A 25,045-nucleotide genomic window follows, 5' to 3' on the forward strand; every position below is an offset into this window, starting at 1 on the left:
TAATTTTCATTAATTGAGGGCATTTTTGGAATTTTGGATTTTAGGTGTAATTGTGAAATTTAAGTTTTGATGTTGGAAATTATTTATGTTAGAAATTGATGGCAGGAGTTAATTCCATCTTGGAAAGGGAGCGAATTTAAAGAAATAATGTGGATTAAGTAAAGAATAAAACAAAATAAAATAAAATATACTATTTTATCTTATTTTATTTTATTTTATTCAATTCTTTCCTTTTCTTTCCTTTTCTTTTTATTTTTCTTCCCCTTTCCTTTCCCCTCAACTTCACGTGCAGCAGCAGCCTTGAAACCCTCTTCCCCAAATTCGAGCGTCGCCCAGCCTTTCCCCCTTCGTTTGACGTCGCACCGTCCAGCCAGCCATCCGGTCGACACCTCAGATTTCCCGACTGAATCCTCCCCAGCGCGTCGCCTCGAATCTCAAGCCGACCAACCCAATCGCGTGACCCACGCGTCTGTCCAGCTTCATTCCTTCGCGCTCCTCCGCACGCCATCGTCGCACACCGGAGCCCACCAACGCGACCGACCATTCGTGCTCGGGCCGTGAGCTGCCATAATTTGGGTCTATCACCGGTTTCATTGCTGCAGGAGCCAAGCAACCGTCAAAAGTCACTGATAACTTCACCGACCGTCGTTGCACGGTTTAACAGCCGTTTTCTCGTGTATCTCCGTGGATTTTGGAATTTTGGGTAACATTTAATGTTTTGTTGGATTCTTATTGAATGGGTTTTGGATGCCCAATGAGTGTGTGTCTAATTTTACGTTGCTCATAATATTTGAGTCGTAACTTCAATCTTTTAGAGAATCTCGGAGTTGAGAGCGAGTTGTCCACCTTCAAAGATTATTTTTGGTGGATTTTTGGTGAGTGTTAGACTTTGTCTCTTTTGGATTAAAATTAACTGTTGAAGATTTATTTATCATTTTTTGGTTGTGACCCTTGTTCAGGTTGGATTTTTTTTTTTTATCGAAGTTCGAAGTGGTTTTGGACCGAACCACGTGTTGGGTAAGTAACTTGGTGTTTGGTCATAAGTTAAATATGTGTTTGGGATTTTGCCGAAAGTTGGAATAAATTTGGTTTATAAATTTTAGGGCTTGATTCAAGATTTATTTGGGCTAAGAGAAGATAAGCTTGCTTGGGTTTATTTGGATTTAATTTTGAGGTAAGTAATCTTACTATTGGAACTGCCCACAGGCCAGACACTAGATATATGCTAGCATGATAGATGAATATTATGACAGAACGATAGCATGATAAACGGATAGTATAGTATGACCGATATATGTTCTTGTATGAGAATCTGAAAGATTTATTTGTGTACATAGATACTTGCATGCTAGTAAGAGATGATACTTGATTCACTGAGGTTGTATTTGATATGAGGATATTGAGGCATATATGCATGTTGTACAACCATGATGTTGAGGTGTATATGTATGTTATAAAACCATATTGTGATAATTGTGATGTTGAGATTGTGATAGTGTCTGTACTGATTAGTTAGATGCCCACTAGATATTGTGTTTCCTTCGGAATTTACCAGATATTGTGTTTCCTTCGGGATTCATCAGATATTGTGTTTCCTTCAGGATTTACCAGATATTGTGTTTCCTTCGGGATTCACCAGACTGTGTTTCCTTAAGGATTCACCAGATATTGTGTTTCCTTCGGGATTCACCAGAGGTTGTGTTTCCTTCGGGATTCACTAAGAATTGTGTTTCCTTCAGGATTCACCATAGGTAGTGGGCATACTTAGCTATAGTAGGATAGAAATAATTTTTCATATATGTATGTGTCCCATGAAAACTAGAGCAGTTTTTATGTTCCATCAGAGGTAGGGTCTAGAGGACATAGATGTCTAGCTTGACCACTAGTAGTGGGGTTACTTACTGAGTATTTTATACTCATCATTTCTCATGTTGTTTCAGGTAAAGGTAGAGATGCACCGACGATTGACAAGTGAAATTCGTGATCGAGCCACTGGGACCAGTTTTATGCTTCCACTCATGAGATTTAGATTTCTTTTCATGTTTTTCTTAACTTTCAGTTTTGATGTTTGAAACTTACTATTAATAATTGTTTTTAGACTTATTATTATCATTTATGATTTATGGGTACCCATTTCTTTTGTTTTAATATTTGAATTTAATGAAGGACTTTTAAACTTACCTTATTTATTTAGTATTTATTTCACCATAAAAGGGCATCGTTTTAAGTTCCATGTATACATGTATTTAGTAATAACCTAACTTAAGTCCTAGGGGGTCGGGTCGTTACAGTCTTCTTGTAAGACAATGGATCCTCAATATCTCCGTCAACTACGATAGCTAGAGTTTCTGTTAAACCCATGTAATGAATAGGCAGATTAACAACCCTCCCACTACGTCAAGGTTTCCTCAACGTTTAAGGTGGATTTGACCTACTAAATGAACCAACTTCAACAACGTTTGTTGAGGTATTAGGCTCTTCAAAAACTCTTGTTGAAGGTTAAGTAGTTTCACTGGAAAGTTGATTTAACACTATCTTACTGCGGGACTTATACTCCCTTATGTGGTTCTCTTTTAAAAAAGTAGCGTTTGTCCACATAAACACTTTATTATCTTTAGGATCATAGAAGTAACCACCTCTTGTTCCTTTTGGGTAACCTACAAATAGACACAATTTTGAATGAGATTCCAATTTCTTAGGATTTTCCTTAAGCACGTGTGCTGGGCAACCCTAGATTCTGAAATGACATAAACTACCTTTACGACCATTCCATAATTCTAAAGGTGTTCTAGTAACACTTTTGGATGGAACGCAATTCAAAATGTAAGCTACAGTCTGTACTGCATGACCCCAAAACGAGTCCGGTAAGGAAGCATAACTCATCATAGACCGAACCACGTCCAATTTAGTTCGATCTCTTATTTTTGATACACCATTCTGCTGAGGTATACCAGGTGCTAAGAGTTGGGATATAATTCCATTTTCTATCAAATAGTCTTGGAATTTCAAATCCATATACTATCCACCTCGATTAGGTTGAAATGTTTTAATTGTTTCATTTAGTGCATCTTCAATTTCAACCTTCTACTCTTTGAACTTTTCAAGGACTTCAGACTTATGTTGCATTAAATAAACATACCTATATCTGGAATAATCATCAGTAAAAATGATTTAATATTCAAACTCTCCTCTTTCCTTGACATTCATCGGACCACAGAGGTCTGAATGTACAAGTTTTAAAGGTTCGTTGGCCCTGTGACCTTTTCTAGTAAATGATCTTTAGTTATTTTTCCTTCAAGGCATGGCTCGCATACAGGTAAAAAAATTTCTTCTAACTCACTTTTTTTAAAGTCCATTCTTGACCAGTCTCTCAATCCTATTGAGATTTATGTGTCTTAATCTTAAGTGCCAAAGATGGATATTTTCTTTAGGAGAAATTTTATGCCATTTATGTTGAGTTACTGTAGTGTTAAACAGTTCAGTACTTAGGAGAGCTTTTGTTGCTAACGGTCTTAACACATAATGATTACCTTTAAGATTTGTAGAACAAATATATACTCCATTTTTGTAAACAAACTCTTTATTTATATTAAAATATATAGATAGTTATATTCAAGCAAACATTTTACAGAAATAAGGTTCTTTTTCAAGCCTAGAACCACATATACGTTATCTAATAAAATATATGATTTATGTAAACAAAGTCAAAGTTCTCCCTCTATCGTAGCTGAGATGACGTGCCCAGTTCCAAGAAACATCGTCATCTCTCTAACCTCTAGTTGTCGCCAGGAATAATTCCTTGAAATGAAGAACAAACGTGGTTAGTTGCGCCTGAATCTATTATCCAGGCTGAATCATCATTCTCCACTAAGCAAGTTTTCAATACAAGTAAATCGTATTTACTTTGATTGGCCTTCTTCTTTTCTACCAAGTATTTAGGATAATTCTTCTCCAATGTCCCTCTTGGTTGCAATGGAAACAAATTCCCTTTGCAGCCTTGGTCTTCTTGCCTTTTTGGGTAACAACTAGTGGGTTATCTTTCCCATTCCATCTTTCTTCTTCTACTACTTTTGGTATTAGAAAAGGAAGATACAGACTTAGTTCCAGAGGTCGAACCTCTGAAGAGCTTTTTGGAGGATGAGGCAACATTTTTCTCATCGTTCTATTCCTTAACTTTCATCAAGGATTGTAAAGTTTGCAGCTCATTGAGCAAAATGGACAGGTTGTAGTCAATCCTATTCATAACAACATTGCTACGAAACTATAGGAAACTTTCAAGTAAAGTTTCCAGGATGAAGCTAACCTGTCCATTCTCATCAATGATAAACCCGTTCATCTCAGTCACATTAAAGTGAACCATCATGTTGAGAATGTATTCTTGAATAGAGCCCCCCTCTTGTATACGAACATTGAAGATGAAATTTAAGAGTATCATGCCTGAGTTGAGCGGACGGTTGTCCGAACATTTCCTGCAGGGACTCCATGATCTCACGGATAGTGAGCATGGGCCCATGCTTCTTGCCCAAGACTTCAGAAAGGCTTACCAAGATATATCTCAGGCCTTTTCATTTGCCCGAACTCAATGCTCGTATACCTCTCGAACGTTTCGAGTGGAATTTTGAGCTGGGATTGGAGAACATTCCTCCACCAGCACAAATCTTAAATCATCAATGATCAGAACTATATTGATTGTGTTTTTCTAGGTCATGTAATTATCACCAGTTAATTTGTTGGTGGTGAGCATATTTAAAGTTATCGAAGTCATATGAAAAATGCTGAAACATACAATTTATTAATATTAGTAATCCATGCATTACTCATTTTGAAAAACCAATCAAATTTAGCAAAATAATTAAATTCATTCTATGTGACATTTATTTTGCAATGATATTTCAGTGAGGTAGGGTAAAAGCCACCGTAGGGTGATCAGGTACTCCTTCACTGAAATGAGACCATCTCAACTAATATACAGAACAACTCCTTGTTCCTGTAAATATTATTGTCCAACTTTACCTGTTTTGCTTTAACTTATAACAAGAAATATACATTAAACTTATGATATTAAAACCAACAATTTTGATTACACACAAAACAACTCATAACTTACTTCCAAGTATAACCTTAGATTACAACCAAGACCTTGACACCTCATCTACTAACTTTAATGAATACAATGACCAACTTAAAACAACAAGACTCTTAGTATTTGGCCATAAGGTACTTTTATGCGGTGGTAGATTGGGCTCTCGTAGTCAAAGTATCTTGGGACCCTGGAACTTTCATGCTACATGGATTGGGGGGGGGGGGGGGGGGGGGGAGGGGAGAAAAAACACAAACATTAGAAAGGATGAGTTAGGAAGCCTAGTGAGTGGTATTTTCATACAAACATAGGGATTTTATCTTTGGAAATACTTTCGACATACATAAGAAAGATCAATATAATAACCAAATCTTTCAATAGTCCACTAAACTTTTCAAACATACTTCATCAAATAATCCTCTACAACATAGCAGATCAAATTATGATAGGAAATATTGGAAACATATGCAAATCAATGTAATAGCATGATTTTGGGAATATCTAAGGGTTTGGGGTCAGAGAGAGCTAGCATGTGCTAGGCTTTCACTAGTAAGATAAGATTGTCTCTTACTAAGTGATTATGTCATATCATTGCATTGTAGGAATCATGTGTTGAAGTGGAAGGCATAATAGGCAACCCGAGGCTAGAACTCAAAATGCTACTAGAGGACAAAACAAGGAAGGTGAGGTGAATCTAGTCATCCTCAAGTAGAGATGGATATGGAAGAACAACTCTTGTATAGGTTTGCTCAATGGTTAGCTGCAGGGTTAGGAGTAGCACAACTAGATTATGAGAAAAGGTATGGAATAGAACGGTTGAAAGCCTTATGGGTAACAACTTTTGAAGGAACCACATATCTAGCAGATGTTGAAGCCTGAATAAATCTTATTAAAAAAAAAATTTGCAGGGTGATAAGATGCCCTGAAATAGGAAGGTAACACTTGTCGTCTTCTTGCTGCAAAAAGAAGCAGAAGGTAGATGACGAGTAACTAAAACCAGGTGAATCAGTATAGATGAACCTACTTGGGCTGAGTTTGAAAAGGCTTTTTATGAGAAGTATTACTCACGATCCTTCTGTGATGCAAAACAAAATGAGTTCTTGAAACTCGTACAAGGTTCCATGATGGTGCCTGAGTATGAGAAAAAATATACTGAGTTATCCAATTATGCTATCAATATAATTGAAGATGAGATTCGAGAGGTGTAAACGGTTTGAAGACGGATCAATAAACTGAGTTCTTTGAGAAGAAGGAAAATTTGAATTGCTGTCAAAAGGAAAGGAAATTTTGGTTGAAAACAGAGCTACATACTGAAAGGGTTATAACCAAAAGAATGTTGTGAAGAAGAAGAATGTTGCTGCATGAGAATAAACTATATAACTTGTAGTGTTGGCAGCATAAATTCTAGTGTTAAAAGAGGAACTTGATGTCTGTGAAGAAGAACTAGCACAAAATCAAAACCTTGAACAAACAAAGATTTGAGCTATTGAAAACCCAAATTGAACAACTAATCTTGTGAGTGGTTATTTTTCAAGTAGTACGAATTTATGATTTTTGATACAACCTTGGCATGATCCATTCTACGAAAACCATGCTTTTACAAATGTTTTGATCAATGTTTTCCGATGCTCATGAAATTTTTATGATTTGGATTTGTGAAATGTGATTGAAATCTGATTTATCTAAGCATGATTTTGATGATAGTTCATGAAGAATATGGTTTTGAAAGCCATGGTGTTGAGGGTAGATTTGATAAACTGTATGGAGTTAAAATGTGTATTATATATGAAAGTTATTTTGGTGATTACTGGATAAGTGAATTTGGAACCTTAGAGGTGATTGCCCATACTACATGACTATGTTTCTATAGCATCGCACGAAATAGTCAGAGGATCTTTGGATCTAGTTTCTGAGCCTGTGGACGGAACCTCATATGGGATGGTCAGAGGATCTTTGAATCCGGTTTCTGAGCCTATGGTACAGGTTGGAAGTGACTTCTAACAGTTGATATGTGTTCTATAACTAGATAGGATGTTTGAGGAATATGGATCATGCCATTGAATAAGTTTAAATATTTCAAGTGTTTATGAAGAATGAAATGTTATTCAATGTGCTATATGTTGCAAAGGGTTTTCATGAATGATATGATTGAGCTCTATGCATTATGAAGCATTGTTGGATGATTCTTGCTTCGTAGGATTATCGATGATTTGTAAATATCAATGAGTTAATGAAATGTTTAATGGTTTTCACTATATTTTAGAAAGAGAAAACGTATGTTAATATAAAACTATCCTTCCACTGAGCTTCCTAACTCATTCTTTTCTTTTTGTTCTCCCCGTCCCTCGTCCACCTCCCCCAAGGCACCTGACACTTAAGATGAAGTTTGCCACATCATCAATAGAGTAACTTACTTGTATGACATGGGATCCTCTTAGTTAGCATGTACATTATGTAATGTAGAACTGATAGAGGGTATGTTATAATTAGTATATGTAAGTGTGAAATATTGTATAGTTTAATGGTGTTGTTTATAAGAAGAGAGTTATTATTGTGTTTAAATGAATATAATATATTATGGTAAGTTATATGAAATGTCTTATCAGGTTAATCACGTACAAATGGACAGTAAATGTAAAAAAAGGGTTGATGTATACTGTATTCACGTCTCTTTCTAAGTTAAGAGGATAGTAGGGGGATGTTACAAGAAACCATTAATTTATTTTGGAAATGTTGTTATTTCAACCCTAAATTTTTATGCATTTTTGTTTAATCTTTTTCACCTTTTGCCATTTTTTATTTTATTTTTTTAAGTTTTCATTTGTGTTTGAATTAAATTTTCATGTTATCATTCAATCATGTCAAAAGACACCCTTGAGAATCCACAAATTTATTTTGGATAATTTATTATTTTAACTCTAAATCTCTGTACATTTTTTGTTTAATTTTTTTAGATTATTTGAGTGAAACACTTAAATCTTAAATTTGCATGGATTTAAACTAGGTTGAATATTTTTAAATTATTTTTTTAATTCCTAATCATTGAAATTAGAGGATATATATATTTGTTAGATTTTAGATGGAGATTCATTTGATTATGAAAAGTCAAGAGGTAGCCTGAAGAATCCATGAAAGGTAACTTTGAAAATTCATCAATATATGTCTCTTACTTGGAGATAATTTTGTTATTATTTCAACTATGAATATTTATGCACTTTTGTTTTGTTGTTTTTTTTTTTCAACTAAGAATATTTACGAACTTTTGTTTGCTTTTTTAGATTTAGAATTGGATTTTTTTCCGTTAAATCTTTCATGTGTATCAATTTTTTAAATAATTTTTTATAAAAAATTTGTAGCCATCGAAATTAGACACCTACACAATAGGCTAGATTGTTTGTTTTAAATAAATAGAGATTCATTTGAAATCATTATGCATTTTTGTTTTTTTTACCTTTTGCCAATTTTCCTTTATTTTTTTTATTTTTATTTGTATTTGGATTAATTTTCAAGTTAACCTTCAATCGTGTCAAAAGACAACGTTGAAAATCCATTAATTTATTTTAACATAATACATCATTATATGCCTTTTTATTTTTTGGATCATTTCACATAATAAATAGATGTATTTATTTTTCCTTATCCCAAACTAATCAAATGATATATATATATATACATATATATATATAGTTTTAGTTATTATGTTTTTCATTACTTTTAAATTTAACCATATTCATTTAAAAATTTATATTCTAAAGATTTATAATTGTGTCTAAACTAGTAAATTAAAAAAGAGGCAAACGGGCCCTGCCTATTTCACTTTCCTAAAAGAGGAATTAGGAAAATGAACATTTCCAGATGTGGACTCATCCTTTCCATTGTATAAATTTAACAATAACATATCCTATTTCTATAAGAAGAAAGATTAAAAAAAGAAAAAAGAAAAAGAAAAGAAAAAAAGAAAAAGAAAAAGAAAAGGCGCGTGGAATAGACGCGAGAACGCGGTAATGGAAGAGTGATGAAATGGGGCCATATGGATTGAGGTTGTGATTGGTGTTCAGTTCTGCAAAGTGTACGGAACCAATAAAAAACTTTGTTTGTAACATAGTACTTACCCGCCCTGCCCGGCTGCCCGGCTGCCCGTCAGACCTGCCACCTCCGACGCTCTCTATACAAACGCAAACGCAAACAAAAACACAGAGTGTACGGACAATTCCCCAATTTCCTTTTGTAAACAAAATGAAAGCAAATTCCCCTATTTCACTTTCCTTTTCCACTCCTGACTTTCCCTCAAAATTCTAATTCCCATTTTCCATTTCTTTCTCTTTCTCTGTTTGTTATGATTCTCCCTCTTTACTTTCTCTAACCTCTCTTCTTCATTTTTTTTTCCTAAACAAGAAACTTTGAAATTTTTTGGATGGATAATCTCACCTTTCTCTCTTCTTCTTCCCCTTTCCAAATATTTCCCATTCTTTCCATTTTCTACTTAATTCTCCAAACTGGGTTTCTAAATTAAGAACCCAGATCAAACCAATCCAATATTGCCTTCTCTTGATCTGTTTCTGTTCTAATTTCTTCTAATAATCATGTCCCCCTCAGTTGAACCACAACACCCTTCTTCCCTCTTCTTTTCAAGTTTTGCTTTACATTAATTTCTGTTTTTTTTTTTTTTTTTTTTGCTTCTATTTCAAGATTTTTGTTTTTGTTTTTGGGTTTCTGTTTCCTTTTTGGTGGTTGGTTTTGAAGCCAAGGGAGGGAGATTATTTGGAGCTTTGTGGTCCTTACTTACTACTCCTTGCTTCCTTTCTTCATCTTGTGGCCTTGGATTTTTCTTCTCCTCCTTTCCCAATTTCTCATCACTGGTTTCACTATGCTTCCCATCATCTCCTTATCTCTCTGTCTTCATCTATAAAATTCATCACCCTCCCCCTTTCTTTACCCATCTGGGTTTTCTCTTGAGATCCATCTCAAATTCCCTCCTACAAGACCATCTGGTAAGGGTTTGTTTTTATATTGTACTAAATGGGAGGAGGGTAATAACTTTTTCCATCTCAGTTTCTTCTGTCATTTTCACTGCTCTCAACATTTAAAACAAGACTTTCTTTTTGTTTCCAGAGGGGTTTCCATTTTCCAATCGAGTAAAAATGGTGAGAGGAAAGACTCAGATGAGGCTAATAGAGAACGCTACAAGCCGCCAAGTCACCTTCTCCAAGAGGCGTAATGGTTTGATGAAGAAAGCTTTTGAGCTTTCAGTTCTCTGTGATGCTGAGGTTGCTCTTATCATCTTCTCCCCTAGAGGAAAGCTTTATGAATTTGCTAGCTCAAGGTACCAACCTACTATTACTATTATTCATAACTATACATTATATTTAATGGGGCCTCTCTCTCTCTCTCTCTCTCTCTCGTTTTTTCTTTTGCTCTGAAGAAATACACAATTTACTTTCTTCTTTATTTTTGTTTTATTTTGTTTTTTCTTAGCCCTCTATTTTTTGTACTACCAAGTTTATTGATGGCTTGTGATCTGAATTTGAATCTCTTTGCTTCACTTTAATGGCTACTCTTGGAAATAGGGTTTTCTTCCTGTATGTAAGCTAATTTTTCAGTTAAAAATGAGTGAATAAGAAGAAGAAAATTTGAACTGTCATACACGCTCAAGTAGTATAAAAATTTTTGAGAATGCATAGGTGTTTTGATTTGATGGGAATGAATTTTCATGGAAAATAGTAAGTGATTTAATTTGAGATAAGTAGGATAGATTTATTTTTCAAAACCATACTTCTTTTTTTCCCTTTCTATGTCCAAACTGTTAGGATCCATGGAATTAAAATGATAATGTTCTTCTTTTAACCATTACCCTAAGCCTGATTTTTGCTGTTGTTTTCAATGAAATTATTGGAAGAAGTGAAAAGGGTTTGTACTATATACTATATATATAACCACAGTATTAACTGCTCTCACAAACTGTGGTTTTACTGTTTGATTTATATTAATTTAATTTATCAGTAGATTCCTTATATAGATTATGAACAGAAGCAAAAGTCTCTGCAATGGCTGCTCCTTTTTAGAAACCTATTTCTGAGTTTTGGGAATTATTTAATTTACTTTTTTTCAGTCAATAGTTTATTAGTTTGTTTTTAAAAAAGTTATTTTTTTTTCTTTTTCTTGTTTCATTTCTTATGTTCTTAGACTATATGCACAGATTCATAATACAGTGATCTAATCTCATGATAACACTAATATTTATAAATTTCTTACTTCGCTATAGCCATAAACTTTAGAGTTTTCCAGGGAAATATTGTGTCATCAATATTCCTAATGATCATATAGTATTTTTGTCATTTTGCACTCTTAACATTGCAAAGCATGGCCTTCATTTCATAGTGTCTTCTTTGTTCTTCACTTATAGCTTGTTATATTTCTCGGTTTATATTTTTATTATTACAACATTTTAATAACGTTGCTAATAATTATTGAATGGTCTTGGATTTCTGTTCTAAGTTCTATAAGTTTTGGTTAGGTTTTCTTCATATGATGAAGAAGATTGTTGTATGCATGTAAGATAGAAAAACTATGTAATCATTTGGTTCAGACTTGGGAACCAATATTTGTATGATGTCACCTGAATAGTTCAGTGTGTTAATATCATTGCAGATTTTTTCCAGCATGATATTAATGGTGACTGGTCTATGTTCTACCGTGTGTGCAAAACTTGTAGAATAATGCATATCCTTAAGGTAGTGATATAGAGTCACTTTAGTTTGGAGACTTAAGTTTATAACCTTTGCCCCAGATTATCCTATTCAACCTAGGACGAGATGTGACTAGGAGTACAGCAAAAAATCGAAAAATCGAAAAATTAATTGAACCAAACTGATCCACTAATTTGATTTGATTTTTTAAAAACTGAACTTATTGGTATATATTTGGAGACAATAAAAAAGTACTGGTTCGGATTGGTTTTTGCTTGAAATGACCAATAAAAAACGAAACTGAATTGAACGTATATATATACGACCTTAAAAATTCAGTCTAACATTAGGTAGAGATGTCATTCCCCGTCCTCATCCCGCTCTCCATTTCATTTCCCATCCCTATGAAATTCCCCATGGAGATCAGGGTGGGGATTCCAGGGAAATTTTTTCTGTTAGTTTTTTTTAAAAAAAAAACCAATTAATTTAAATCACTAATGGGGGAAAAGTTTAAATAAGTAATTAACTCTATCACTAAATTATTTATTATGTTAGTTTTACGTGACAATTTGAATTTAAAGATAAATTAATCAAATTTTAGCCTAAAAAGCCTAATCAATTTTTGAGTAGAAAGAAATAAATATAAATCAAATTATCCACCTATATAATCTAAATTTAAATATTCAATTTAAACATATTCATTATCTTGATCAATAAACAATCCAACTTGAAATTTAAATGTAATATTATATAGTAATGATAATAATAACATAACATTAACTAATTATACTAAATAAATATATAGAGGCTAACCAGGGCGAAGACGGGGATGGGGAATGCATTGCCCTACTCACTCACCCATTCTCCAATTCTCCATCCCGTTCGGGGCGGGACTCTGAAAGACCTTATCTCCATGGAGAAATTGGACATCTTTAACGTTAGGTATATCTTTAGTATTGTGTAGCATGTATGTTATGTGATGGAAAAAAGTCCCATTTCAATCTATAAAAGAAAAAATGTTTGGCCCAATTTTAATTCGAAAATAGTAAAAATGACCCATTCAAAATAAAAGTGGAAAAAAAATTAGAAGAAAAAAAATAAAAAAATTAAGAACCAAATAAATAATAAACTCAATCAAATAAAAATCAATCAATCGATTTTATTTTTTATTGAACATCAATTTGGATCTCTTAGAACATCAATTTGGATCTCTTTTTTATAAAATCGATTAGTTTATACTTACTTAGTCCAAAACCACTATCACTCTCAGACGTGACGACAAAAGCTCCAAAGTGTGCAAAGAATTTTACTGTCTGACCTTTTCTCGTCTTTAAACCTAACTTATGTTATAGGTTCATGAAACTTAGGATTCACATTGTGATAAAAGCTAATAAAGTTTTTTTTTTTTTCCTTTTGAAATAGAAAAGATCTTATTGCAGTTATTAGAATGTATGTTTGACTGAAATAATGGCTAATAAGAACTATAATAACATCTTAAATAGGTCTTTTTTTTTCCTTCCCTAATAAGGTTTGAGATGATATTATCTTGAAAATCCTCTTAACCCTAATCCTTTTGGACGCCCTAATTTTATTCATAGAAGAAATCTCTTATGATCACTCCTTCCATAGTCGAAGAAACAGTCGATTCCACGAAAAAAGCTCTGTCCAACTCTCAAAAGTCCGCCCTCTTTTCCACTGTCATCTATATCTTCGTTTTGTTCATTTTAGATTGGTTAGTTCTTCAATTTAGATTCTGACTTTTAATAAATCTCAAATTTTATCTCAAGTTTATTTTTATTTTTATTTTTAATTATTTATTAATATTTTTNTTTTATATATTTTATTGTATGAAAATTATTATCATTATTTTACTAATTTCGATGAAATATAACTTCATAACTAAATTTAAGACTTATTGAAAGTACTTGGACTAAGATTAAACATTTAAAATGACAAAGATTAAAATTTAACAAACTCTAAAATAAAGGGACTAAAATAATATTTTAACTTTCTTCTGGTGTGGAACTTTCACATTATTAGATTGACCTAAGGTATTTCTTGATAGCAATATCTTACATGTAAAGTTGGAGGGATTCAAACCTATGAACTTTTTGTTGAGAGTATATGTCTAAGTTAGTTGAACTATATTACGTTTGGGTTTGCCAACTTTAATTACTCTTATTCTTTTTTTAAAAGTATTTGTTTTCAAAATCAATAGCATAAATACCATTCTGCTTCATCAGCAATAACATAATTGTTCTTACGTTTGATATTCATTTGTTGGACCATTTATAAATTTTCAAGTCTACAAAACAAGGGAAATATTGCGGTATTGATAAAAGATTAAATTTATGATAAGCCATCCAAAACAGTATCATTGTGGAGAAAGACAACTTTCAAATCACACCTTCAATTTATATTCTTCGATTTGTTTAAACATTCTTATTGAAAAATCATGTGGTGATCATTCTTGGCTATTTAGCATACAAACAAAATAAATATGAATATTGATCTCTGCATAAGCTCATTTAATTTGTTTCATATCCTTTCCAAAGAAAGAGTCTGATTTTCTGTCACTTTTCTGCTTTCTGCTTCAGCATGCAGGGAACTATAGAGCGTTACAGAAAGCATGCAAAAGCCAAAGAAGCCCTGGATCCTCCATCTGTTAATAATATTGTACAGGTTTTTTTCTTTCATTTTCATCTCCATTATTCTGAGTGTCCCACCTATTTTTCAATTAAAAACATATAACCATCTTAATAATGCTTGCATCAAGTAAAACCCATTTGTAAAGGCTAGGGATAACGAGCCCTTCAACATACCTCTACAATGCTATGATATTTTCTACTTTAGGCACAACCTTCATAGTTTTGTTTTGGTTTAACCCACAAAAAATCTCATACCATGATAGTTGTCCTCAATTATATAGTATAGATTTTCCCCTTACCCAGCCAAAAATTCTTCATACCATTGGAGATAGTTGTTATCACTTGTATACCATAAATTTTTCCTTTATCTAGCCAATGTAGAACTTTGGTCACACTCCAACAATCTTTCCCTCCAGCGAAGGACCACCAAAGTGTCCCATCAATAGTCATCTATCCATTTTTACTCTCGAGTAATCACTTTTAACAAGGCCAACTCTTTTCACCGGAGCTCATTCCATGTCGATTAACACAAATCACAATGATTATCATCAAGGCACATTGACATGACTAACTGTAAGGGGCATGTCTCTACAATAGTATGATATTGTCTATTTTGAACATAACCATAATGGCTTTATTTTTTATTTTACCTAAAAGACCTCGTATCATTAGAGATGGTTGTTCTCACTTATATAATATAGCTAGATCTTTCCTTTACTAGTTTGGTCACAGTAAAACTTGTTGGGTATGAATGTTCTTGTGGCTGTTGTTTTTCCCGATTGTGTTGGATGTTTTATTTAGTTGACGGGGCCTTTGGACACTTTGGCAATGTGCTTGTGTTTTTTCTTGGTAGCTTGATTTTGCAGGTATCCATGGATTAAGTGTGACACGTATTAAAGAGGTGAAACTTTGCAATAAAATTTCTTTTACCGATCAGTATCCATAGTCCGTTTGTGGAGGTCTTGAGCTAATTTTTTCGTGCTTATAATTCGAGAGTTAAACTATGGATTATAAAGATTAGTGGCATATTTAGGAAGAATCAGAATCACATTTTTCATGTTGAATATCATTTCAAGGGAAGTGAGATGTGTTGAAAAGTAAACATGTTTTAATTAGATGAATTATGGATGAATTAATTTATGAGAGAGAAAAATTAAAAGATGAGAGTTAATTAAGTATGTTTACTTAAGAATTAATTTAGTAGAGTTTTCACATGAATTAATTGTAGGATTTTAATTGTTCTATATATATTTAATTAGGGTGTGAGTTATGTATTTAAATTTATTAATGACAATCCAATAAATAGGATTGACATTTACATTGTTGATGTATCCAAGTGTGTAGAGAAGAACACACAAAGAGAGTTCAATCAAAAGTGTGAACAAAGTTTGAAGAGTCTTTCAATTAAAAGTGTTTTTGTTTCCTCTCAAATAATCGTTTGTTGGTTATTTATTTGTGAGTGTCCATCACATGTTTCCAATAAAGTGGTATCAGAGCTTGAGTTTGAAAAACAATAATTGTTTTGCAAATAACAGATAACAATATGGTTCCCTTCCAAGTGCCTCGATATTTGAAAAAAAATTATAGCAGTTGGTGTATTCGTATGAAAACTTTACTTAATTCACTTGTCAATAATGGTTATGAAGAACCAGAAAGTGATGCGACTTTAAATCAAGCTCAACGAAAAGCTTTGCAAAATACAAGAAAAAAGACCAAAAGGCTCTCACCATCATTCATCAAGTCATCGATGATCCAAATTTTGAGAAGATTTCTGAAGCTCACTAGCCGATGTCATTTTGAATTGACTTAGTTAGAAAAGTATGGAGATTTTAAGTAGCAAGAAGTTTCTTTACGATACAGATTTCTTTTCAATTTCCCTGGTCGAGGCGGATCCCTTTTTTGAATTTAGGGAGCCTCCTATCCGATTGACAAGAGATGCTTGCTTGAGGCCTTGCACTAAGCACATACTCGGAGAGGGTCGCGAAGTGCAACTACTGCACATCAACCATGACAAATTTTGGAGAATATATACAAAGGAGTAGATCGAGTCAAGAAGGTTCGCCTCCAAAAATTGAGAGGTGATTATGAATTACTACATATGAAGGAATCTGAATTGGTTTCAAATTATACTTCAAGATTGCTAGCAGTAGTAAATGAAAGGAAAGATGTGGTGAGACGACAGATGATGAGCAAGTGGTAGGAAAGATATTTTGCTCATTGGATGAAAAATTCAATTTCATTGTTGTAACTATTGAAGAATCAAAGGATTTGAGTACAATGTCCATTGATCAACTTATGGGTTCCTTACGAGCCCATGAAGAGAAGCTTCTCAAGAAGAACAAACAAACAACTGAGCAACTTTTTCAGTCAAAGTTGCAGTTAGGAGATAAAGAAGATAGCTAAGAAAAAGGCAAGCGAGGTCAAGGACGTGGTAACAATCTTGGACATGGTAATTTCAGAGGTCGAGGTTGAGGAAAGTACGACCAAAGAAAATTTGATGAGTAATTCAAACTTTAATTCATCAAGAGGTCGTGGAACAAAATTATTCGAGGTCAAATGGAGAAAGATAAAGTAATGAAAAAAGATGTGATATAAGACAGATTGAATATTATAACTGTCATAAATTTGGCCATTATTTCTGGGAATGTAGGAATAAAGTAGAAGAAAATGCAAATTATGCTGAGAAAGATGAAGAAAACGGTGAGCCATCTTTGCTTCTAGCATGCAAAGATGAAGAAACATGTGAAAATAATGCATGGTATCTTGAGAGTGGTGCAAACAATATATGTGTGGATGTAAGTCAATGTTCGTAGAACTTGATGAATCTATTGGTGGTAATATTATATTTGATGATGCCACAAAAATTCCTGTTAAAGGAAAAGGTAAGATTTTGATCAACTTGAAGAATGAGAAGCATGAGTTTGTTGGAATATAAAGACAATATGCAAAGCGAAAGCAAAGATCAATAACGTTCTAATTACATTAAAACTAAATATAAGCATGCAAAAAAAGTTAGAAGATAAAACCTTTGTAGAATCCATTGTAATCTTCCTCTTTGTGCTTGATCAACACCACCAACGAAAAATCCTCGTTATTCTCCTATTGAAGAACACGGTTGTGGGACCATTTTGTTGGTGAAAGCTAAGGAATTTCACTCTAGTAAATAAGAGAGTAAAGGAGATTTTGTGGAAGAGATAATTTCAATATTCAAGGAAATATTAGTTTTTCTACATTTGAAAAACAAAACTATTTAAAGACAAAATACATGTAAAATCCTATCTTGCATTCTTCCACCTCAAATTCTACTAGCATGAAATCTCTAGGTGTCAGATTTGGAAGAGCCACTTCAAAAACCACTTAGTTAGTGGAAGAACCTAACAATTGGATTTTTCCACTAACTAATTTTTTATTATTAAAAAAATTTATAATAAAACAATTTTTTGACAAAATATGAAAGACTATTTTCATATTTAAAAATTATTTAATTAAAATAATTTTAATTAAATAAAATAAACAAATTTAATATCACATATTATATTGACTTTGACACCTAATTTTGATTAATTACATTAATCAAATTTCAAACACTTTCATGCTAATATTTATTTAAAACATACTCTCCAAAAACAATTAATTATATAAATGTAAATTATATCTCATATAAAATACAATTTTCCCTAAAGATCGAATTTGAACATTTCAAATTCTCACTTCACCTAGTTCTTTAATTTTGTCCGTATTGAGCTAGCAAGGAGACCCAATGGACCTAAGATCATGGGCTCTAACGATCCGAGACTAATCGTCAAACTCTTTAACCTAGTTAATCAACATTTGTTAACTAATAGAACTATCCACTATAGCCTGTAGGTGCCCATTTGATATAATCGTCGTCAATAAGTTGATCTTTCACAAGTTGTTCATAACCTTAGCTAGGTCAAATACCGAAACACCCCTGAGTTACATCTTTTCTCCTTAAGTACCACTGTCCCTCTAATGAATAATTGATTTAGGATCTTAATCACTAAATTTATTCTCTCTCAGGCCAATGAGAGGATGTGGCCCCTTGTTCAAGACCCAGGATCAACCCTTAAGGGAACAAACTTTCTACTATCCCTAAAATGGGTAGGAGTGAATTCCACCTTGCAAATTCTATGTCCCTGGCTATCTATCCAGTCTTATCCCTGAAATGGGAGGCATATTGAGCAACGCTGTTGAGCTTACCCTCATCTATGCAGATCAAAGGACAATCCTGAATAAACAGGAGTTCATAGACAGCTCGGGATTCAAATCAAGTTATCTAGGTCATAAAGAAGTGAATTAATCAGTGTTAACAGTAAACGGTATTATTATGTAATAATGATTATTTCATGGTCAGTCTTACACAATCTCATCGTGTAGAACACTCCCGCTCATATGTCTCTACATGAATGAACTGATCACATCATTTATGACACTTTACAACATTTGTAACAATCATAAAGCAGGTCATATTCAATAGTATCTCCATAAGTAGGTACCCAACCTAATCCAAGTACTATAGACTATTTAGGCTATTTTACTCCAACTTGATCCAGTTTATCTCTCTACATAAAGTAAAGTATTCATTACAATAGCCAAGGGTTCGTAGTCTATTGGATTTAGAGTTATCAATTCATTTTCATTTAATAACATTTGTCTGAATAAAATTCATGTATGTTTACTGTTAACAAACTACGAGTTTTAGAACATTCAATCCAACAGAGTTTATCTATAATGTTTATTATGTGCCTAATATGAAGAACAATATTTTGAGTTCGGGACAACTCTTAGAGAAAGGCTATAATATTTTGATGAAAAATTATAGTCTTTTGATAAGGAATAATCGTGATAATATGATTGCTAAAATGCAAATGGCGAAGAATAGAATGTTTTTATTAAACATTCAAACTGATGTTGCTAAATGTTTGAAAGATCCATCTTGGGTTTGGCACTTGAGACTTGGGCATTTAAACTTTGATGACTTGAGACTATTAGCAAGGAAGAACATGGTAAAAGGATTGCATATGTCAAACATCTAGATCAATTTTGTGAAGGTCATCTTTATGGAAAGCAAACAAGGAAAAGTTTTCCACAAGAATCTTCTTCAAGAGCAAGGAGACTGCTAGAGTTAGTTCACACTGATCTCTGTGGACTAATTAAACCAAGTTCTTTTGGTAAGTACAATTATTTCTTATTATTCATTGATGATTTTAGTAAAAAAAAACTTGGGTTTATTTTGTCAAAGAGAAATCAGTAGTATTTGGCATGTTCAAGAGATTTAAAGCTCTTGTCAAAAAAGAAAGTGGTCATTACCTAAAAGTCTTGAGATCATACAGGAGAGGAGAACTCACTTTAAATGAATTCAAAGATTTTTGCACAGAAAATGGAATTCGTCGGCCTATGACAGTTCCATGGACTCCTTAATAAAATGGTGTTGTTGAGAGGAAGAATAGAGTGATACTCAATATGGCTCGAAGTATGTTGAAAAGTAAGAAGATACTAAAAGAATTATGGGCACAAGCTATTGAATGTGCTATATACTTGTCCAATCGTTCTCCTACTAGAAGCTTGTGGAACAAAACGACTCAACAAGCATGGATAGGAAAAACACCATCCATTTCTCATTTGAGAGTATTTGGAAGTATTGCTTATGCATATATACTTGATCAAAAGCGTAGGAAGCTCGATGATAAAAGTGTGAAGCATAATTTTGTTGGCTATGATGCAAGTCAAAAGGCTATAAGCTTTATAATCTTGCTATAGAGAAGACAGTGGTAAGTAGAGATATTGTGTTTGATGAAGAAGCAACATGGAATTGGAATGGTGAACCAAATGAGTATAAGTTTTTATTTTTTTTCCTAATGATGATGATGAAACTAGTAAATTTGCTTCTCCATCAACACCACCAATGTTGCCAATCACTCCACAACTAAACATACTTTCATCATCTACAAGCTCAAGTGAAGGGTATCATGGCATGAGAAGTTAATGAGACATATATGGTGAGATTGAAGAGTTAAGTCAAAGTTTTAACAATCTTACTATTTTTTGTCTATTTGGTGGCAGTGAACCTTTGAATTTTGAAGAAGCTTTAAAAGATAAAAAATGGAAGACTGCCATGGATGAAGAGATAAAGCCATATAGAAAATGATACATGGGAACTTTCTATTCTTCCAAGTAGAAAGAAAGCAATCGGTGTCAGATGTGTATTCAAGACAAAAAGAAATGAAAAGGGAGAAGTGGAGAGGCACAAGGCAAAATTAGTTGCAAAAGGTTAGTCTTGAAGAAAAGGCATGGACTACGATGAAGTATTTGCTCTTGTTGCTCGCTTGAAAACCATAAGGTTGTTAATTTCAATTGTTGCTCAAAGTAAACGGAAGATCTTTCAAATGGATGTTAAATCAACATTCTTGAATGGATATTTGGAAGAAGAAGTATACTTAGAGCAACCTCTTGGCTATGTTGTGAAAGATCAAGAAGATAAAATCTTGAAATTAAAGAAGGCATTATATGGATTGAAGCAGGTGTCTAGAATGTGGAATAGCAGAATCAACAGATATTTCTTTGACAATATATTTGAGATGTCCTTATGAACATTCTCTATATATTAAGACTAATGGTCATGGAGATATTTTGTTGGTTTGTCTGTATGTGGATGACTTAATTGTTACAGGAAATTGTGCAAGTATGTTTGAAAGTCTCAAGAAGACAATGACCGAAGAATTTGAAATGACAGATATTGGGTTGATGTCATATTATCTTGGCATTGAGGTGAAGCAGCCAGAGGAAGGTATTTTTATCTCTCAAGAACGATATGCTAGAGAAATTCTAGAGAAGTTTAAGATGATCAATTTTAATCCTGTTACAACTCAAATTGAAGTTGGGATAAAATTGTCCAAATATGTGAAGAAGAGGATGGTGTTGATCCTTCATATTTCAAAAGCTTTATTGGAAGTTTGAGATATTTGATTTGCACACGATTGGATATTCTTTTCAACGTTGGATTGGTGAGTCTATTTATAGAATCTCCTACAATTACTCATTTGAAAATGGCAAAGAAAATTCTTTGTCACCTCAAAGGTACGCTTTATTATGGATTAATTTATTCTCCATCTAAAGAATTCAAGCTTGAAGGTTATTGTGATAGTGATTGGGCTAGAGATGTTAATGACCGAAAAAGTACAAGTGGATATGTGTTCTTTATTGGTAATACTGCATTTACTTGGAGTTCTAAGAAGTAACCTATTGTGACATTATCTACTTGTGAGGTAGAATATGTTGCTGCAATCTTATGTGTTTGTCATGCAATTTGGTTAAGGAATTTGCTGAAAACAGTTGGAATTTTGCAAGATGATGCAACTGTGATCCATGTAGATAAAAAGTCAACAATTGCTCTAACAAAGAATCCAGTGTTTCATGATCGTAGAAAGCATATTGATACAAGATTTCATGTTATCAGAGATTGCATTTCAAGAAAGGAGGTTCAAGTTGGATATGTGAAGACTAAAGATCACATTGTGGATATTTTCACGAAGCCTCTCAAAGTTAATGTGTTTAACAAGTTAAGAACTTTACTTGGAGTTTTCAGAAAACATGTTTAAGGGTGGGATGTTGAAAATTAAACATGTTTTAATTAGATAAGTTATAGATGAATTAATTTATGAGAGTTAGAAAAATTAAAAGATGAGAGTAAATTAAGTATGTTAATGTAAGAGTTAATTTAATAGAGTTTCACATGAATTAAGTGTAGGATTTTAATTGTTTCATGTATAATAAAGGTGAGAGTTATGTATTTAAATTTACCCATGACAATCCTATAAATAGGATTGACATTTACATTGTTGATGTATCCAAGTGTATAGAGAAGAACACACAAAGAGAGTTTAATCAAAAGTGTTAACCAAGTTTAAAGAGTCTTTCAATTAAAAGTATTTTTGTTTTCTCTCAAATAATCATTTGTTGGTTATTTATTTATGAGTGTCCATCACCCGCTTCCAACAAGATGTAGAGATTTTATGTATAGATTTGGGTGTTTGTCCCTAGTATTGATGTTTTCAAGTGACCTATTATATTTTTGTTTTGTTCTAAAGAGAGTAAGAATATAACCTGTTGCCGAAGTTCATGATTTAATTTGATGAAACTAAGGTTAAAATGAATTATCTAGGTAAGTAACCACATTTTATGATCCACATTGAATAATGTTTTGCAGTTGGAGCATCTGAATCATGAAGAAGCAGCTAGCCTGATGAAGAACATAGAACAACTTGAAGTTGCAAAACGGTTAGATAATTACATAGAACATAGAACAGTTAATTACTTCTTTTTGTTGTTGGTTAAATAATTGAACTTCTTGTAATGCATGAATCGGGGCTGGTCTTAATCCATTAATTTGAATGATATAATAATAATATAAATTACAGGAAAATGTTGGGGGAAGATCTAGGATCTTGCTCCATTGATGAACTTCAACAGCTTGAACATCAGTTGGAGAAAAGTGTTTGCAAAATTAGAGCCAGAAAGGTTTTCATTTTTCAGTTCTCTTTCTCTAGAAAGTATCTCTCTATTCATTCAATACTCTTCCTCTCTAAACCACATGTTGATTTTTCAGATAGAAGTGTTTGAAGAACAGATTAAACAACTAAGGCAAAAGGTGAAAAGATTCAGTTCAACTACTTTTCTTTATTTTTCAGGATTTTTATGGGGAAGAAGTGTTTTTTTTTTATTTTTTATTTTTTCTTTTCATGATGGATAGTGCATTTGTAATAAGCCTTATGGTTGAAATGCAATGCAGGAGAAAATCTTGCAAGATGAAAATGCTAAGCTACTTCAAAAGGTAAACAAATTTCTAAGTACATTTATGGTTGAATGATTAAAAAAAAAAAAACCTATTGAATTTTGCCATTTGTTTCAAAAATACTATTGAGCTTTTAGTGTAGAAATCTCTCATAATTTTGGCCAAAAATTAGAACTCAAACATATTCTAGGCTATTGTCACACTTCTTTCATATCTTAATTTTCATCTAAAAACAAATATTTTACTCTAAAGATAGCAAATATATTTTTGAGAGAATATAAATATCTTCTAAACAAATAATAAAGTCGAGGGTTTTTCTTTTTAATCTAAATTTGTAGTTTGCCTCAAGATTTTACAGTTAATAAAGTAAAAAAAGGGTGGGATTCATGGGTTATATTTTATATCAAGTCCTAAAATTTTAAGAACTAAGATGCAAATTGGTAAACAGTTTATAAACTGATTTTTTGTTTATAAGAAAATTGAAATTCATATTTAATTTAAAAGATTAGGAATCAAATTATTGAACATGAATCTTTATATCAAGATTAATACTTTACCGAATACTGTTTAAGGGAATTTGAAGTAATAAAACTTTAGGGATTAAAATGCAAAACCGGTTAAAATCCATTTTGTATTTAAAAGATTTGGGATCATATGGATTTTGTTGAAATTTATGTTGGGTTTATCATCCTTTTTAGATTCTAGCTTATTCATAAGAACAAGATTTTTTTGTTTTTTTGTTTTTTTTAAATGGTTGTTGGTAGGTTAAGGTATTATTTTGATCCATACATTTTGGATCTCATTTCATTTTTATTCTTGTATTGGCTATACATATTTTTAATAAAGTTTAAAATAGGTCATTTTTTCTGTATAGAAAAGATTGTTTAAAAGACATTGAGGTAATTGGTTAGGAGGGGTAATTTAATTTTGTTCACGAATAAGTTAAAATGTTAATAATATACTGTTTTTCTTTTCCCAAAATTATAATGTATGAGAAGAATTATGTAAGAATAATGAAATGTTTTGATTTAAAAATGACAGTGGGAAAGTGAGGGAGATGGAGGAGTAAATAATGAAGGAGAAAGAGGAGAGAAAATGTTAAACTATGCAGAAAGTAGCAGCCCAAGTTCTGAGGTGGAGACTGAATTGTTCATTGGGCCACCTGAAGCTAAGCCCAGAAGATTTCTTTCCCTTCACTGATTCATTTCCACTATACTCCCTTACCTTTACCTTTACCTTTTACCTTTTACCTTTACCTTACCTTACCTTTACCTTTACCTTACTTTATCTTACCTTACCTTACCCTTAATTAGTAATTACAATCTCTAATATTGCTCTTTTATCTTATATTAACAATAATGCTCCTTTTTCTGTTCCATAGAATGCTACCCACACTCAGAGAGACAGAATGGTATGAAAAATCTCTTTTCATTTTTCTTTCTTTCTGGAAAAAAAAGGGCTTGTAAATAATTCTCATTGGTCTTCAAGAATGGTAATGGAAGGATGTGGAAATATTAAAACTTTATGGAGATGTCTCTTTTTGTTGATTACCTATGGAAATCTATATAGTTGGAGTATACCATTTTTCAACAGATGTAGTGAAAGATCAATTGATTTATTATTAAATTAATTAATAATCAAGGAGGAGACGGTTTTATAACTGTCACCTTATGATCTTGTTAACCGATTTTGACGTGGGTTAAGGAGATAAGATACAAAAGGGTGTGGTTCAGTTTTCTGCTTCTCTCCAAAAAAAAAAAAAAAAAGCAAGATTCTCTTCTCTTCAATTTTACCATATCTTGGAAGAATTTAAACTATG

General features: G+C 32.6%; 1 protein-coding gene and 1 long non-coding RNA gene across 4 annotated transcripts; both read left to right on the forward strand.

Annotated features, from left to right (window-relative positions):
* Window positions 1-243: 243 nt before the first annotated feature.
* Window positions 244-2,002, forward strand: LOC120069603. 2 transcript variants are annotated; one of them, XR_005479591.1, is made up of 5 exons: window positions 244-703; window positions 816-875; window positions 960-1,017; window positions 1,104-1,174; window positions 1,941-2,002. It is a non-coding gene; the product is annotated as an uncharacterized LOC120069603 (long non-coding RNA). The 2 variants fall into 2 exon arrangements; XR_005479590.1 differs by having other exon boundaries at window positions 244-875.
* Window positions 2,003-9,261: 7,259 nt separating this feature from the next.
* Window positions 9,262-24,776, forward strand: LOC120069607 (MADS-box protein SOC1). 2 transcript variants are annotated; one of them, XM_039021399.1, is made up of 9 exons: window positions 9,262-10,071; window positions 10,193-10,403; window positions 14,364-14,448; window positions 15,268-15,315; window positions 22,642-22,712; window positions 22,853-22,952; window positions 23,041-23,082; window positions 23,224-23,265; window positions 24,268-24,776. In XM_039021399.1, exons 2-9 carry the CDS (start codon window positions 10,222-10,224, stop codon window positions 24,424-24,426), a joined length of 729 nt encoding a protein of 242 aa, XP_038877327.1. In that variant the 5' UTR covers window positions 9,262-10,071; window positions 10,193-10,221; the 3' UTR covers window positions 24,427-24,776. The 2 variants fall into 2 exon arrangements, with proteins under 2 accessions (XP_038877327.1, XP_038877328.1); XM_039021400.1 differs by lacking the exon at window positions 15,268-15,315 and having other exon boundaries at window positions 9,265-10,071.
* Window positions 24,777-25,045: the final 269 nt, after the last annotated feature.

Source organism: Benincasa hispida, unplaced genomic scaffold, assembly GCF_009727055.1.
Source record: "Benincasa hispida cultivar B227 unplaced genomic scaffold, ASM972705v1 Contig513, whole genome shotgun sequence".
Lineage (NCBI taxonomy): Eukaryota > Viridiplantae > Streptophyta > Magnoliopsida > Cucurbitales > Cucurbitaceae > Benincasa > Benincasa hispida.

Bases quoted from the DNA above. Each gene is read 5' to 3' on its own strand.
- LOC120069607 (XM_039021399.1), top strand. From the start codon at position 10,222: ATGGTGAGAGGAAAGACTCAGATGAGGCTAATAGAGAACGCTACAAGC. The intron at 14,449-15,267 runs GTTTTTTTCTTT...TTTTCTTGGTAG, and splicing joins CTGTTAATAATATTGTACAG to CTTGATTTTGCAGGTATCCA. The intron at 22,713-22,852 runs GTTAGATAATTA...TATAAATTACAG, and splicing joins CAACTTGAAGTTGCAAAACG to GAAAATGTTGGGGGAAGATC.